We start from the raw sequence: 20,891 nt of genomic DNA on the forward strand, positions 1-20,891 counted from the left end.
GCAAGGCACTGTATATGCTGTTATATTGTTTATACACAGAGGACTGGTGAGATGAGACTAGAATATAGGAGATTAGTATTTTATTAATCCCAAAGGGTTGTATGGGAAGACTTTTGTTCCAGTCAAGCGGTAACACAAACGATCACGATCAACTGATTGTCTTCGTTCTAAACGTGTATATTGTATATTATCTTTGTCGTTGTCCTCTGACTGCCTGTCCTGTCTCCATTCCTCCAGATTTGGAGCAGCCTTTCCTCAGGAGAAACAGAGGAAGCAACGACCTGGAGACCATCTTCATATCAAGATCCTCCACTCACGTCACAGTACCTTGTCTAGTCACTGTGCCCGATCTCAACGTCACACTTTATCTGGTTGGTACCTTCACGTCTGTCTCTCTCTCTCTCTCTCAGTGCATGCTGGGAGTGTTTTGTAGTTGAGAGGCCATGTGTTTTCTTGATTCTGTCTTTGGTATTTTCTTTACATTTTTTGGTGGAGTTTAACCCACAGTTTTTGTTCAAAGTTTGGGTGGAAGTGGACAGAGTTTAAGTTTCCTAGGGTTTGAACAGTGCGATGGCTTCACAGCGGAGGAGACGCTGTCGATACGGGTTCCTGAAAATGGCGTTAAGGTGGAGGAGGTTCTGCTCGCGGTCGGTGAACAGGTGGAAGCTGAAGTTATACATTCTGTAACCAGAATGAACAAAGCTGTGGTTGTGTTCATGAAAAGAGTACATTTTATGGGTCGGCTGACTGCTAGTGGAATATTTGTAAGGGATGTGTTGTTGCCGATTTCTCCTTTTTCGACTCCTTCGACAAGGGCAGTAGTTGTGACCCGTTCATATGATCAAATCAGGAAAGAGCTGAGTCGTTTTGGTAAGTTCAGGAAAGAGCTGAGTCGTTTTGGTAAGTTCAGGAAAGAGCTGAGTCGTTTTGGTAAGTTCAGGAAAGAGCTGAGTCGTTTTGGTAAGTTCAGGAAAGAGCTGAGTCGTTTTGGTAAGTTCAGGAAAGAGCTGAGTCGTTTTGGTAAGTTCAGGAAAGAGCTGAGTCGTTTTGGTAAGTTTGCTAGCCATTTTCTGAAACTGTCGACAGGTTTTTAGGCAGATGCAGTTAAGCACGTTGTTTCGTTCCGGAGGCAAATGTTCATATTTCAGAACAACATTGAGCAACAGTTAAATGTGCATTTTAAAGGGAGGCTCTACGCGGGGTTTGCCACCACAGATAGTCTGCGGTGCTTTGAGTGTGGGGGTTTGGGGCATAAGAGCTTCGCGTGCCCACATAAATGCCAAGAGTGTGCAAAGCTGTCATCAAGGCAAAGGGTGGCTATTCGAAGAATATTTGAAGAATTATATTTGGATGTGTTTAACACTTTTTTGGTTACTACATGATTCCATATGTGTTATTTCATAGTTTTCATGTCTTCACTGTTATTCTACAATGTAGAAAATAGAAAAACAATTAAGAAAAACTGTTGAATGAGTCGGTGTTGTAAAACGTTTGACCAGTAGTGTATTCAGATTATGTTTCTGTGATGGTCAGGGATGGGCAGGATATGCAGCCACTAGAGACTGAAGGTGTACGAGGGAGCCTGGGGCATGGAGGGATAGAGCCCTCCATTGCTTTGACTGTGTTGTAATTTGGTTTATTCTGATTGATTGAATGTTCTGGTCCTGAGGCTTCAGTGTGTTAGTAGAACAGGTTCGTGAACTCAGCCCCAGGACCAGCTGGATGAGGGGACTGAGGCTTCAGTGTGTTAGTAGAACAGGTTAGTGAACTCAGGACCAGCTGGATGAGGGGACTGAGGCTTCAGTGTGTTAGTAGAACAGGTCAGTGAACTCAGCCCCAGGACCAGCTGGATGAGGGGACTGAGGCTTCAGTGTGTTAGTAGAACAGGTTAGTGAACTCAGCCCCAGGACCAGCTGGATGAGGGGACTGAGGCTTCAGTGTGTTAGTAGAGCAGGTTAGTGAACTCAGCCCCAGGACCAGCTGGATGAGGGGACTGAGGCTTCAGTGTGTTAGTAGAACAGGTTAGTGAACTCAGCCCCAGGACCAGCTGGATGAGGGGACTGAGGCTTCAGTGTGTTAGTAGAGCAGGTTAGTGAACTCAGCCCCAGGACCAGCTGGATGAGGGGACTGAGGCTTCAGTGTGTTAGTAGAACAGGTTCGTGAACTCAGCCCCAGGACCAGCTGGATGAGGGGACTCTTTTCTTTGCTCAGCTCTTGGCATTGCAGGGCTCTCTCTCTCTCTCTCTCTCTCCTCTCACCAATCACCGTCCATTCTCTTTATTTTCCCAATAGTCATCCTCTTCATCCATTAACACTCTCCTTATCCCCCTCTCCCCTCTCATCCCTCTCTCCTCATCCCCCTCTCATTCCTCTCTCCTCTCCTCATCCCTCTCTCCCCTCTCATCCCACTCTCCCTTCTCATCCTCCCTTCCCCTCTCATCCCTGTCTCCTCATCCCTCTCATCCCTCTCATCCCTCTCTCCCCTCTCATCCCCTCTTCCCCTCTCATCCCTCTCTTCCCCTCTCATCCCCTCTCATCCCTCATCCCTCTCATCCCCATCTCCCTTCTCATCCCCCTCCCCCTCTCATTATTCCCCTCATCCCATCCCCATCTCCCTTCTCATCCCCCTCCCCCTCTCTCCCCTTCATCCTTCTCTCCCCTCATCCCCCTCTCCCCTCTCATCCCCCTCCCCTCTCATCCCTCTCCCTCTCCCCCTCCCCCTTCTCCTCTCTCATCCCTATCTCCTCTCCTCTCTCATCCCTCTCTCCTCTCCTCATCCCCCTCTCCTCTCTCATCCCTCTCTCCTCTCTCATCCCTATCTCCTCTCCTCGTCCCCCTCTCCTCTCTCATCCCTCTCTCCTCTCCTCTCTCCCCAGTGGGAGACAATGTCTATGCCCCTGGAGGATGAGGGGATGGTGTGGGACAGTAAAAGAGGCTGGTCCATCCCTAGACAAACCTTAGACTCCAGACCGTTCCTCTTCGGATTGTACTGCCAAGCTGGACTACAGGGGAGAGTGTACCGCTCTCCCCACTATGTGGTTCACTTCACAGGTAACTATGCACTACCTAGTACACACTACCTAGTACACACTACCTAGTACACAGCCACCCTACATGAAAAACATGACCTCTCTACCCTCAGGTTGACAGAACTCACACTCTACCTAGTGTACACTACTAGTACAACTAGAGACCTAAGGGTCTCTTGACCTCTTGACTGATAGGAAATGAGAATCATAATTAAATTATTTTATTTCAGGGATGGATTTCCTCTCAGTCCATACTGCATGTCTCTATATCATTAGAGATGGCCATACTGCATGTCTCTATATCATTAGAGATGGCCATACTGCATATCTCTCTATATCATTAGAGATGGCCATACTGCATATCTCTTTATATCATTAGAGATGGCCATACTGCATATCTCTCTATATCATTAGAGATTGCCATACTGCATGACTCTATATCATTAGAGATGGCCATACTGCATGTCTCTATATCATTAGAGATGGCCATACTGCATATCTCTCTATATCATTAGAGATGGCCATACTGCATATCTCTCTATATCATTAGAGATGGCCATACTGCATATCTCTCTATATCATTAGAGATGGCCATACTGCATATCTCTCTATATCATTAGAGATGGCCATACTGCATATCTCTCTATATCATTAGAGATGGCCATACTGCATATCTCTCTATATCATTAGAGATGGCCATACTGCATATCTCTATATCATTAGAGATGGCCATACTGCATGACTCTATATCATTAGAGATGGCCATACTGCATGTCTCTATCATTAGAGATGGCCATACTGCATATCACTATATCATTAGAGATGGCCATACTGCATATCTCTCTATATCATTAGAGATGGCCATACTGCATATTTCTCTATATCATTAGATATGGCCATACTGCATGTCTCATACTGCATATCTCTCTATATCATTAGAGATGGCCATACTGCATATCTCTATATCATTAGAGATGGCCATACTGCATGTCTCTATATCATTAGAGATGGCCATACTGCATGTCTCTATATCATTAGAGATGGCCATACTGCATATCTCTATATCATTAGAGATGGCCATACTGCATGTCTCTATATATCATTAGAGATGGCCATACTGCATGACTCTATATCATTAGAGATGGCCATACTGCATGACTCTATATCATTAGAGATGGCCATACTGCATATCTCTCTATATCATTAGAGATGGCCATACTGCATATCTCTCTATATCATTAGAGATGGCCATACTGCATATCTCTCTATATCATTAGAGATGGCCATACTGCATGTCTCTATATCATTAGAGATGGCCATACTGCATATCTCTCTATATCATTAGAGATGGCCATACTGCATGTCTCTATATATCATTAGAGATGGCCATACTGCATGTCTCTATATCATTAGAGATGGCCATACTGCATGTCTCTATATCATTAGAGATGGCCATACTGCATATCACTATATCATTAGAGATGGCCATACTGCATATCTCTCTATATCATTAGAGATGGCCATACTGCATATCTCTCTATATCATTAGAGATGGCCATACTGCATATCTCTATATCATTAGAGATGGCCATACTGCATATCTCTCTATATCATTAGAGATGGCCATACTGCATGTCTCTATATCATTAGAGATGGCCATACTGCATATGTCTCTATATCATCAGAGATGGTCATACTGCATGTCTCTATCATTAGAGATGGCCATACTGCATATCACTATATCATTAGAGATGGCCATACTGCATATCTCTATATCATTAGAGATGGCCATACTGCATAGGTCTCTATATCATTAGAGATGGCCATACTGCATGACTCTATATCATTAGAGATGGTCATACTGCATGTCTCTATCATTAGAGATGGCCATACTGCATATCACTATATCATTAGAGATGGCCATACTGCATATCTCTCTATATCATTAGAGATGGCCATACTGCATATTTCTCTATATCATTAGATATGGCCATACTGCATGTCTCATACTGCATATCTCTCTATATCATTAGAGATGGCCATACTGCATATCTCTCTATATCATTAGAGATGACCATACTGCATGTCTCTATATATCATTAGAGATGGCCATACTGCATGTCTCTATATCATTAGAGATGGCCATACTGCATATCTCTATATCATTAGAGATTGCCATACTGCATGACTCTATATCATTAGAGATGGCCATACTGCATATCTCTCTATATCATTAGAGATTGCCATACTGCATGACTCTATATCATTAGAGATGGCCATACTGCATATCTCTCTATATCATTAGAGATGGCCATACTGCATGTCTCTATATCATTAGAGATGGCCATACTGCATGTCTCTATATCATTAGAGATGGCCATACTGCATATCTCTCTATATCATTAGAGATGGGCATACTGCATGTCTCATACTGCATATCTCTATATCATTAGAGATGGCCATACTGCATATCTCTATATCATTAGAGATGGCCATACTGCATGTCTCTATATCATTAGAGATGGCCATACTGCATGTCTCTATATCATTAGAGATGGCCATACTGCATATCTCTCTATATCATTAGAAATGGTCATACTGCATATCTCTCTATATCATTAGAGATGGCCATACTGCATCTCTCTCTATATCATTAGAGATGGCCATACTGCATGACTCTATATCATTAGAGATGGCCATACTGCATATCTCTCTATATCATTAGAGATGGCCATACTGCATGTCTCTATATCATTAGAGATGGCCATACTGCATATCTCTCTATATCATTAGAGATGACCATACTGCATGTCTCTATATATCATTAGAGATGGCCATACTGCATGTCTCTATATCATTAGAGATGGCCATACTGCATATCTCTCTATATCATTAGAGATGGCCATACTGCATGACTCTATATATCATTAGAGATGGCCATACTGCATGTCTCTATATCATTAGAGATGGCCATACTGCACATCTCTATATCATTAGAGATGGCCATACTGCATGTCTCATACTGCATATCTCTCTATATCATTAGAGATGGCCATGCTGTGTGTATGTTAGAGTCCTCATTTGTTCCATTAAGAGCAGAGAGCCTCATCTTGAGTTTCACAATTAGAGAGATCCTGGTCGGGCGCTGATTAGGTGATGACAGTTGGAAAAGGTGGATATTTCAACAGATCAGCCTCGAGTCGACAGAGCCAGCCCACTCCAGCCCTAAGCCTTGATCAAATACTTAGTTCAAACCACCTTTCTTCACTTAGTTGAAATAATCACTGATCTCTAATGACTGGATAGGTGTAAACCTATGCAACTGTCACTGACCCAATGTTGGTAGACAGGTCATTTTCTTCGAGTGACTACTTCAAGGAAGAGAGAAAGGAAGGATGTGAGTCCAAAGTAATGGAACGGTGCCAGAGACCCAGGGACATGGTGTGGGCCAAAGAGACTCAACTCCTCTGGGCCAGCTCTGTTTGTCACTATGGTGCTGTCATGGTAACCGTCCCCCCCGACAGGAAGTCAGCTTTACGACGTCAAGCTGTATCCAGAGGACTCGGTGGAGCTGATCATGGGGGAGGCCCTGACGCTCAGCTGTAATGCCACGGTAGAGTTTGGCATGTTTGTCGAGTTCCGGTGGTCATATCCTGGAAAACAGGTACGGACAAGAGTAGGTTGTACACTTTACCTAGATTTAGGTAAATGTTTTGGGGGAGGGAGGGGGAATAGAACCTATGGCAAGAGATCGGTAGCTCAGATTGAGAGAGATCGGTAGCTCAGATTGAGAGAGATCGGTAGCTCAGATTGAGAGAGATCGGTAGCTCAGATTGAGAGAGATCGGTAGCTCAGATTGAGAGAGATCGGTAGCTCAGATTGAGAGAGATCGGTAGCTCAGATTGAGAGAGATCGGTAGCTCAGATTAAGAGAGATCGGTAGCTCAGATTAAGAGAGATCGGTAGCTCAGATTAAGAGAGATCGGTAGCTCAGATTAAGATAATTCACTGAAACAAGAGATGGGCATTTCATTACATGCTCCTATTTTAGGATTAAGAGGAACTAGGTTCATAGATGGAAATATGAGTATAGACTGTTTTGTTTATGTCTTTAAATTTCTCAGTCTCTCTCTCTCTCTCTATCCTCTCGCGGTCTACCTCACACTCTTTCTCTCTCTCTTTTCCCTATCTGTAACTCTCTCTCAATTTAATAAAAATTTCAATTTAAGGGCTTTATTGGCATGGGAAACATATGTAGCGGCCCGGTTAAAGAGGATACACATGTTTCCCAGTAAAGCAAGTGAAGTAGATAATAAACAAAAGTGAAATAAGCAATAAAAAATGAACAGTAAATATTACACTCACAGAAGTTCAAAAGAATAAAGACATTTCAAATGTTATATTATCTCTGCTCTCCCTCTCACTTTCTCTCGCCCTCTTTCGCCCTGCCCTCTCTCTCGCCCTCTCCTTTTCCATCCCCCTCTCTCACTCCCACTCTTTCTCTCTCTCTCTCTAAACACCCCCTCTCTCTAAATCTCCCCTCCCTCTCTCGAAATCCTCCCTCTCTCTAAATCCCCCTCCCTCTCTCTAAATCCCCCTTCCTCTCTCGAAATCCCCCTCTCTCTATAAACCCCCCTCTCTCTCTCTCTCTCTCTCCCCTCTCCCACCTCTAGATGAACAGTACAGTGGGCATAGTGCACAAACGTAATTCTCTCTCTCGGTTCACGGAGGCCGTCAGCATCCTGACCATCCAAAGCGTCAACGTCACCGACACTGGCACTTACACCTGCTCTGCCATCACTGTGGAGAAACAAATGGATCTGGCAACTCAAGTCATAGTGCACGGTAAGAACTATGTTTGAAAACCGGGCCAAAATACTGCGTTAAGCCCGCTGAGCTAAAGCCTAGGTAATAACAGACCTTAACTAAGTATTTCGATCTCTGGCAAGGTTTCAAATTACGCAAGTTGGTTTCATCAAACCTCCTCTGCTAATGTTTGCTCTCCTAATGATATTGTGTGTGTGTGTGTGTGTGTGTGTGTGTGTGTGTGTGTGTGTGTGTGTGTGTGTGTGTGTGTGTGTGTGTGTGTGTGTGTGTGTGTGTGTGTGTGTGTGTGTGTGTGTGTGTGTGTCCTGTTGCAGAGAAGCCATTCATCAGCCTAGACTACAGGAGCAGCCCGGTCGTCGAGGCAACATCAGGACAGAAGTCCTTTAAACTGTTAGCCAAGGTGTCAGCATACCCCAAACCTGACATACAGTGGTAAGACCATCTGCCATGGAACATTAACTATCTGATATGGAACATTAACTATCTGATATGGAACATTAACTATATGGAACATTAACTATTTGGAACATGAACTATATGGAACATTAACTATTTGGAACATTAACTATCTGATATGGAACATTAACTATATGGAACATTAACTATATGGAACATTAACTATCTGATATGGAACATTAACTATATGATATGGAACATTAACTATATGGAACATTAACTATCTGGAACATTAACTATATGGAACATTAACTATATGGAACATTGACTATATGGAACATTAACTATATGGAACATTAACTATATGGAACATTAACTATATGGAACATTAACTATATGGAACATTGACTATATGGAACATTAACTATATGGAACATTAACTATATGGAACATTGACTATATGGAACATTAACTATATGGAACATTAACTATATGGAACATTAACTATCTGATATGGAACATTAACTATCTGATATGGAACATTAACTATCTGATATGGAACATTAATTATATGATATGGAACATTAATTATCTGATATGGAACATTAACTATCTGATATGGAACATTAATTATATGATATGGAACATTAATTATATGATATGGAACATTAATTATATGATATGGAACATTAACTATCTGATATGGAACATTAACTATCTGATATGGAACATTAACTATCTGCCATGGAACATTAACTATCTGCCATGGAATATTAACTATATGGAACATTAACTTTATGGAACATTAACTATCTGGAACATTAACTATCTGCCATGGAACATTAACTATCTGACAAGGAACATTAACTATATATGGAACATTAACTATATGGAACATTAACTATATGGAACATTAACTATCTGCAATGGAACATTAACTATCTGGAACATTAACTATCTGATATGGAACATTAACTATCTGGAACATTAACTATCTGGTATGGAACATTAACTATCTGGAACATTAACTCTCTGATATGGAACATTAACGATATGGAACATTAACTATCTGACATGGAACATTAACTATATGGAACATTAACTATATGGAACATTAACTATCTGCCATGGAACATTAACTATCTGATATGGAACATTAACTATCTGGAACATTAACTATCTGATATGGAACTTTACCTATCTGATATGGAACATTAACTATCTGGAACATTAACTATCTGGTATGGAACATTAACTATCTGGAACATTAACTCTCTGATATGGAACATTAACGATATGGAACATTAACTATCTGACATGGAACATTAACTATATGGAACATTAACTATATGGAACATTAACTATCTGACATGGAACATTAACTATCTGGAACATTAACTATCTGATATGGAACATTAACAATATGGAACATTAACTATCTGACATGGAACATTAACTATATGGAACATTAACTATATGGAACATTAACTATCTGCCATGGAACATTAACTATATGGAACATTAACTATCTGCCATGGAACATTAACTATCTGACATGGAACATTAACTATATGGAACATTAACTATATGGAACATTAACTATCTGACATGGAACATTAACTATATGGAACATTAACTATATGGAACATTAACTATCTGCCATGGAACATTAACTATCTGACATGGAACATTAACTATATGGAACATTAACTATATGGAACATTAACTATCTGACATGGAACATTAACTATATGGAACATTAACTATCTGATATGGAACATTGACTATATGGAACATTAACTATATGGAACATTAACTATATGGAACATTAACTATCTGATATGGAACATTAACTATATGGAACATTAACTATCTGATATGGAACATTAACTATATGGAACATTAACTATATGGAACATTAACTATATGGAACATTAACTATCTGCCATGGAACATTAACTATCTGACATGGAACATTAACTATATGGAACATTAACTATATGGAACATTAACTATCTGCCATGGAACATTAACTATCTGGAACATTAACTCTCTGATATGGAACATTAACGATATGGAACATTAACTATCTGACATGGAACATTAACTATATGGAACATTAACTATATGGAACATTAACTATCTGCCATGGAACATTAACTATCTGATATGGAACATTAACTATCTGGAACATTAACTATCTGATATGGAACTTTACCTATCTGATATGGAACATTAACTATCTGGAACATTAACTATCTGGTATGGAACATTAACTATCTGGAACATTAACTCTCTGATATGGAACATTAACGATATGGAACATTAACTATCTGACATGGAACATTAACTATATGGAACATTAACTATATGGAACATTAACTATCTGACATGGAACATTAACTATCTGGAACATTAACTATCTGATATGGAACATTAACAATATGGAACATTAACTATCTGACATGGAACATTAACTATATGGAACATTAACTATATGGAACATTAACTATCTGCCATGGAACATTAACTATATGGAACATTAACTATCTGCCATGGAACATTAACTATCTGACATGGAACATTAACTATATGGAACATTAACTATATGGAACATTAACTATCTGACATGGAACATTAACTATATGGAACATTAACTATATGGAACATTAACTATCTGCCATGGAACATTAACTATCTGACATGGAACATTAACTATATGGAACATTAACTATATGGAACATTAACTATATGGAACATTAACTATATGGAACATTAACTATCTGATATGGAACATTAACTATATGGAACATTAACTATCTGATATGGAACATTAACTATATGGAACATTAACTATCTGATATGGAACATTAACTATATGGAACATTAACTATATGGAACATTAACTATATGGAACATTAACTATATGGAACATTAACTATATGGAACATTAACTATCTGCCATGGAACATTAACTATCTGACATGGAACATTAACTATCTGACATGGAACATTAACTATCTGATATGGAACATTAACTATATGGAACATTAACTATCTGCCATGGGACATTAACTATCTGATATGGAACATTAACTATATGGAACATTAACTATATGGAACATTAACTATCTGCCATGGAACATTGACTATCTGATATGGAACATTAACTATCTGATGTGGAACATTAACTATCTGATATGGAACATTAACTATCTGATATGGAACATTAACTATCTGATATGGAACATTAACTATCTGATATGGAACATTAACTATCTGATATGGAACATTAACTATCTGATATGGAACATTAACTATTTGATATGGAACATTAACTATATGGAACATTAACTATCTGATATGGAACATTAACTATCTGATATGGAACATTAACTATATGGAACATTAACTATCTGATATGGAACATTAACTATCTGGAACATTAACTATCTGATATGGAACATTAACTATCTGATATGGAACATTAACTATATGGAACATTAACTATCTGATATGGAACATTAACTATTTGATATGGAACATTAACTATATGGAACATTAACTATCTGATATGGAACATTAACTATCTGGAACATTAACTATCTGGAACATTAACTATCTGATATGGAACATTAACTATATGGAACATTAACTATATGGAACATTAACTATATGATATGGAACATTAACTATATGGAACATTAACTATATGGAACATTAACTATATGGAACATTAACTATCTGATATGGAACATTAACTATATGGAACATTAACTATCTGATATGGAACATTAACTATATGGAACATTAACTATATGGAACATTAACTATCTGCCATGGAACATTAACTATCTGACATGGAACATTAACTATCTGACATGGAACATTAACTATATGGAACATTAACTATCTGATATGGAACATTAACTATATGGAACATTAACTATATGGAACATTAACTATCTGATATGGAACATTAACTATATGGAACATTAACTATATGGAACATTAACTATCTGCCATGGAACATTGACTATCTGATATGGAACATTAACTATCTGATGTGGAACATTAACTATCTGATATGGAACATTAACTATCTGATATGGAACATTAACTATTTGATATGGAACATTAACTATATGGAACATTAACTATCTGATATGGAACATTAACTATCTGATATGGAACATTAACTATATGGAAACATTAACTATCTGATATGGAACATTAACTATATGGAACTTAACTATCTGATATGGAACATTAACTATATGGAACATATTAACTATATATGGAACATTAACTATCTGGAACATTAACTCTATGGAACATTAACTATCTGATATGGAACATTAACTATATGGAACATTAACTATATGGAACATTAACTATCTGATATGGAACATTAACTATCTGATATGGAACATTAACTATCTGATGTGGAACATTAACTTCTGTATCTGATATGGAACATTAACTATCTGATATGGAACATTAACTATCTGATATGGAACATTAACTGATATGGAACATTAACTATCTGAACATATGGAACATTAACTATCTGATATGGAACATTAACTATCTGATATGGAACATTAACTATCTGATATGGAACATTAACTATATGAAATATAACTATATGGAACATTAACTATCTGGGAACATTAACTATCTGATATGGAACATTAACTATCTGATGGAACATTAACTATGGAACATTGATATGGAACATTAACTATATGGAACATTAACTATCTATGATATGGAACATTAACTATCTGATATGGAACATTAACTATATGGAACATATGGAACATTAACTATCTGATATGGAACATTAACTATCTGATATGGAACATTAACTATATGGAACATTAACTATCTGATATGGAACATTAACTATCTGGAACATTAACTATCTGATATGGAACATTAACTATCTGATATGGAACATTAACTATATGGAACATTAACTATCTGATATGGAACATTAACTATCTGGAACATTAACTATATGGAACATTAACTATCTGATATGGAACATTAACTATATGGAACATTAACTATATGGAACATTAACTATATGATATGGAACATTAACTATATGGAACATTAACTATATGGAACATTAACTATATGGAACATTAACTATCTGGAACATTAACTATCCATATGGAACATTAACTACTATCTGATATGGAACATTAACTATATGGAACATTAACTATCTGATATGGAACATTAACTATATGGGAACATTAACTATCTGGAACATTAACTATATGGAACATTAACTATATGGGAACATTAACTATATGGAACATTAACTATATGGAACATTAACTATATGGAACATTAACTATCTGATATGGAACATTAACTATCTGCCATGGAACATTAACTATCTGATATGGAACATTAACTATCTGATATGGAACATTAACTATATGGAACATTAACTATATATGGAACATTAACTATATGGAACATTAACTATATGGAACATTAACTATCTGCCATGGAACATTAACTATCTGATATGGAACATTAACTATATGGAACTAAATATGGAACATTAACTATCTGCCATGGAACATTAACTATCTGATATGGAACATTAACTATCTGATGGGAACATTAACTATCTGATATGGAACATTAACTATCTGATATGGAACATTAACTATCTGATATGGAACATTAACTATCTGATATGGAACATTAACTATCTGATATGGAACATTAACTATCTGATATGGAACATTAACTATCTGATATGGAACATTAACTATATGGAACATTAACATTATCTATATGGAACATTAACTATCTGATATGGAACATTAACTATATGGAACATTAACTATCTGATATGGAACATTAACTATAACATTAACTATCTGATAACATTAACTATCTGATATGGAACATTAACTATATGGAACATTAACTATCTGATATGGAACATTAACTATATGGAACATTAACTAACTGATATGGAACATTAACTATCTGATATGGAACATTAACTATATGGAACATTAACTATCTGAACATTATGGAACATTAACTATCATTAACTATATGGAACATTAACTATATGGAACATTAACTATCTGATATGGAACATTAACTATCTGATATGGAACATTAACTATATGGAACATTAACTATCTGATATGGAACATTAACTATATGGAACATTAACTATATGGAACATGGAACATGATCTGATGGAACATTAACTATATGAACATTAACTATATGGAACATTAACTATATGGAACATTAACTATATGGAACATTAACTATCTGATGGAACATTAACTATATGGAACATTAACTATCTGATATGGAACATTAACTATCTGATATGGAACATTAACTTATGGAACATTAACTTAATATCTGCATTAACATGGAACATTAACTATCTGATATGGAACATTAACTATCTGATATGGAACATTAACTATATATGGAACATTAACTATCTGATATGGAACATTAACTATCTGATATGGAACATTAACTATCTGGAACATTAACTATCTGGGAACATTAACTATCTGATATGGAACATTAACTATATGGAACATTAACTATCTGATATGGAACATTAACTATCTGGATGGAACATTAACTATATGGAACATTAACTATCTGATATGGAACATTAACTATCTGAACATTAACTATGGAACATTAACTATCTGATATGGAACATTAACTATATGGAACATTAACTATCTGATATGGAACATTAACTATCTGATATGGAACATTAACTATATGGAACATTAACTATCTGATATGGAACATTAACTATGGAACATTAACTATATGGAACATTAACTATCTGATATGGAAACATTAACTATCTGATATGGAACATTAACTATATGGAACATTAACTATATGGAACATTAACTATCTGATATGGAACATTAACTATCTGATATGGAACATTAACTATATGGAACATTAACATTAACTATCTGATATGGAACATTAACTATCTGATGGGAACATTAACTATCTGATATGGAACATTAACTATCTGATATGGAACATTAACTATATGGAACATTAACTATCTGATATGGAACATTAACTATATGGAACATTAACTATCTGATATGGAACATTAACTATATGATATGGAACATTAACTATCTGATATGGAACATTAACTATATGGAACATTAACTATCTGATGGAACATTAACTATCTGGAACATTAACTATATGGAACATTAACTATCTGATATGGAACATTAACTATATGGAACATTAACTATATGGAATGGAACATTAACTATCTGGAACATTAACTATATGGAACATTAACTATCTGATATGGAACATTAACTATATGGAACTGAACTATATGGAACATTAACTATATGGAACATTAACTAACATTAACTATATGGAACATTAACTATATGGAACATTAACTATCTGATATGGAACATTAACTATCTGATATGGAACATTAACTAACTGATATGGAACATTAACTATCTGATTAACTATCTGATATGGAACTATTAACATTAACTATCTGATGGGAACATTAACTATCTGATATTGAACATTAACTATCTGATATGGAACATTAACTATCTGATATGGAACATTAACTATCTGATATGGAACATTAACTATCTGATATGGAACATTAACTATATGGAACATTAACTATCTGATATGGAACATTAACTATCTGATATGGAACATTAACTATCTGATATTGAACATTAACTATCTGATATGGAACATTAACTATCTGATATGGAACATTAACTATCTGATATGGAACATTAACTATATGGAACATTAACTATCTGATATGGAACATTAACTATCTGATGGAACATTAACTATATGGAACATTAACTATCTGATATGGAACATTAACTATATGGAACATTAACTATAACTATATGGAACATTAACTATCTGATGGAACATTAACTATATGGAACATTAACTATATGGAACATTAACTATATGGAACATTAACTATCTGGAACATTAACTATATGGAACATTAACTATCTGATATGGAACATTAACTATATGGAACATTAACTATCTGATGGAACATTAACTATCTGATATGGAACATTAACTATATGGAACATTAACTATCTGATATGGAACATTAACTATCTGATGGAACATTAACTATATGGAACATTAACTATATGGAACATTAACTATCTGATCTGGAACATTGAACATTAACTATATGGAACATTAACATTAACTATCTGATATGGAACATTAACTATCTGATATGGAACATTAACTATCTGATATGGAACATTAACTATCTGATATGGAACATTAACTATCTGATATGGAACATTAACTATCTGATATGGAACATTAACTATCTGATATGGAACATTAACTATCTGATATGGAACATTAACTATCTGATATGGAACATTAACTATCTGATATGGAACATTAACTATATGGAACATTAACTATCTGATATGGAACATTAACTATATGGAACATTAACTATATGGAACATTAACTATATGGAACATTAACTATATGGAACATTAACTATCTGATATGGAACATTAACTATATGGAACATTAACTATATGGAACATTAACTATATGGAACATTAACTATATGATATGGAACATTAACTATATGGAACATGGAACATTAACTATATATGGAACATTAACTATATGGAACATTAACTATCTGATATGGAACATTAACTGGAACATTAACTATCTGAACATTAACTATCATGGAACATTAACTATATATGGAACATTAACTATATGGAACATTAACTATCTGTATGGAACATTAACTATATGGAACATTAACTATCTGATGGAACATTAACTATCTGATATGGAACATTAACTATATGGAACATTAACTATCTGATATGGAACATTAACTATCTGATATGGAACATTAACTATATGATATGGAACATTAACTATATGGAACATTAACTATCTGATATGGAACATTAACTATGATATGGAACATTAACTATCTGATATGGAACATTAACTATCTGATATGGAACATTAACATTAACATTAACTATCTGATATGGAACATTAACTATCTGATATGGAACATTAACTATATGGAACATTAACTATCTGATATGGAACATTAACTATCTATATGGAACATGATATGGAACATTAACTATCTGATATGGAACATTAACTATATGGAACATTAACTATCTGCCATGGAACATTAACTATCTGATATGGAACATTAACTATATGACATGGAACATTAACTATATGGATCATTAACTATCTGATATGGAACATTAACTATATGGAACATTAACTATATGGAACATTAACTATCTGATATGGAACATTAACTATCTGATATGGAACATTAACTATATGGAACATTAACTATATGGAACATTAACTATCTGCCATGGGACATTAACTATCTGATATGGAACATTAACTATATGGAACATTAACTATCTGACATGGAACATTAACTATATGGAACATTAACTATGGAACATTAACTCTGATATGGAACATTAACTATCTGATATGGAACATTAACTATCTGATGGGAACATTAACTATCTGATATGGAACATTAACTATCTGATATGGAACATTAACTATATGGAACATTAACTATCTGCCATGGAACATTAACTATCTGATATGGAACATTAACTATATGGAACATTAACTATCTGATGGAACATTAACTATCTGATATGGAACATTAACTATCTGGAACATTAACTATCTGATATGGAACATTAACTATCTGATGGAACATTAACTATCTGATATGGAACATTAACTATATATGGAACATTAACTATCTGATATGGAACATTAACTATCTGATATGGAACATTAACTATCTGATATGGAACATTAACTATCTGATATGGAACATTAACTATCTGATGTGGAACATTAACTATCTGATATGGAACATTAACTATCTGATATGGAACATTAACTATTTGATATGGAACATTAACTATATGGAACATTAACTATCTGATATGGAACATTAACTATCTGATATGGAACATTAACTATATGGAACATTAACTATCTGATATGGAACATTAACTATCTGGAACATTAACTATATGGAACATTAACTATCTGATATGGAACATTAACTATATGGAACATTAACTATATGGAACATTAACTATCTGATATGGAACATTAACTATATGGAACATTAACTATCTGATATGGAACATTAACTATATGGAACATTAACTATATGGAACATTAACTATCTGCCATGGAACATTAACTATCTGACATGGAACATTAACTATATGGAACATTAACTATCTGATATGGAACATTAACTATATGGAACATTAACTATATGGAACATTAACTATCTGCCATGGGACATTAACTATCTGATATGGAACATTAACTATATGGAACATTAACTATCTGCCATGGAACATTGACTATCTGATATGGAACATTAACTATCTGATGTGGAACATTAACTATCTGATATGGAACATTAACTATCTGATATGGAACATTAACTATTTGATATGGAACATTAACTATATGGAACATTAACTATCTGATATGGAACATTAACTATATGGAACATTAACTATCTGATATGGAACATTAACTATCTGGAACATTAACTATCTGCCATGGGACATTAACTATCTGATATGGAACATTAACTATATGGAACATTAACTATCTGCCATGGAACATTGACTATCTGATATGGAACATTAACTATCTGATGTGGAACATTAACTATCTGATGTGGAACATTAACTATCTGATATGGAACATTAACTATCTGATATGGAACATTAACTATTTGATATGGAACATTAACTATATGGAACATTAACTATCTGATATGGAACATTAACTATCTGGAACATTAACTATATGGAACATTAACTATCTGATATGGAACATTAACTATATGATATGGAACATTAACTATATGGAACATTAACTATATGGAACATTAACTATATGGAACATTAACTATATGGAACATGAACTATATGGAACATTAACTATATGGAACATTAACTATCTGATATGGAACATTAACTATATGATATGGAACATTAACTATCTGATATGGAACATTAACTATCTGATATGGAACATTAATCTTCATAATGTTGAACTAGGTTTGTTGCTAGGACACCCTCAAAATCCTCTTTCAGAACTAGGTTTGTCGCTAGGACACCCTCAAAATCCTCTTTCAGAACTAGGTTTGTCGCTAGGACACCTCCTTAATTCCTCTTTCAGAACTAGGTTTGTTGCTAGGACACCCTCTTAATTCCTCTTTCAGAACTAGGTTTGTTGCTAGGACACCCTCTTAATTCCTCTTTCAGAACTAGGTTTGTTGCTAGGACACCCTCTTAATTCCTCTTTCAGAACTAGGTTTGTTGTGAGGATGCCCTCTAAATTCCTCTTTCAGAACTAGTTTTGTTGTGAGGATGCCCTCTAAATCCTTTTTCAGATCTAGGTTTGTTGTGAGAAAGCCCTCTACATTCATTTTTCAAAACTAGGTTTGTTGCTGACATTCTGTGTTTAGCCAATCAGCTAGCAAGCTATTTTGCTGCAGTTAGCTATTTTACCTTGCTGATATCGATCTGACAAGTCCCAAAGTGTACCCTGTTTCTGGTGTATGTATTTAAGAATACTTGTTTGCTACAACATTTTTCGAAATAAAGTTCAACTTTGTATTTCTTTTTGTTTGGATGTTCTCTCAGGTATAAAGGTGATAAGTTGATCAGCCGTCGTCCAGAGTTCAACAGGATGCGTCTCCATCAGCACTATAACTTAGAGATCAGAGACGTTCACCCTGAGGATGCTGGGAACTACACCATCCTCCTCAAGAACACAGTGGCCTTGCTGGAGAGGAGAATCACCATCACACTCATCGTCAACGGTAACTATCACCATAACCATCACACTCATTGTCAACGGTAACCATCACCACAACCATCATTCTCATCGTCAACGGTAACCATCACCATAACATTACACTCATTGTCAACGGTAACCATCACCATCACTCTCAGTGGTGTAGTTGAACCCACACTCTCAGTGGTGTAGTTGAACCCACACTCTCAGCGGTGTAGTTGAACCCACACTCTCAGCGGTGTAGTTGAACCCACACTCTCAGCGGTGTAGTTGAACCCACGCTCTCAGCGGTGTAGTTGAACCCACACTCTCAGCGGTGTAGTTGAACCCACACTCTCAGCGGTGTAGTTGAACCCACACTCTCAGCCCCACACTCTCAGCGGTGTAGTTGAACCCACACTCTCAGCGGTGTAGTTGAACCCACACTCTCAGCGGTGTAGTTGAACCCACACTCTCAGCGGTGTAGTTGAACCCACACTCTCAGCGGTGTAGTTGAACCCACACTCTCAGCTGTCTACAGTATTTGAACCCACACTCTCAGTGGTGTAGTTGAACACACATTCTCAGCTGTGTACAGTAGTTGAACCCACACTCTCAGCGGTGTAGTTGAACCCACGCTCTCAGCGGTGTAGTTGAACCCACACTCTCAGCCCACACTCTCAGGTGTAGTTGAACCCAC

General features: G+C 35.8%; 1 protein-coding gene across 1 annotated transcript in view; it reads left to right on the forward strand.

Annotated features, from left to right (window-relative positions):
* LOC112238407 (vascular endothelial growth factor receptor 3-like) overlaps positions 1-20,891 on the forward strand; it is a 192,023-nt gene that overhangs the window by 96,635 nt on the left and 74,497 nt on the right. Inside the window, exons 4-9 of the mRNA XM_042326337.1 lie at positions 238-371; positions 2,877-3,051; positions 6,554-6,693; positions 7,702-7,873; positions 8,170-8,287; positions 20,059-20,237. Coding sequence (XP_042182271.1) covers positions 238-371; positions 2,877-3,051; positions 6,554-6,693; positions 7,702-7,873; positions 8,170-8,287; positions 20,059-20,237 — 918 coding nt within the window. The remainder of the gene's footprint in view (positions 1-237; positions 372-2,876; positions 3,052-6,553; positions 6,694-7,701; positions 7,874-8,169; positions 8,288-20,058; positions 20,238-20,891) is intronic.

Source organism: Oncorhynchus tshawytscha, linkage group LG08 (genome assembly GCF_018296145.1).
Source record: "Oncorhynchus tshawytscha isolate Ot180627B linkage group LG08, Otsh_v2.0, whole genome shotgun sequence".
NCBI classification, from domain to species: domain Eukaryota; kingdom Metazoa; phylum Chordata; class Actinopteri; order Salmoniformes; family Salmonidae; genus Oncorhynchus; species Oncorhynchus tshawytscha.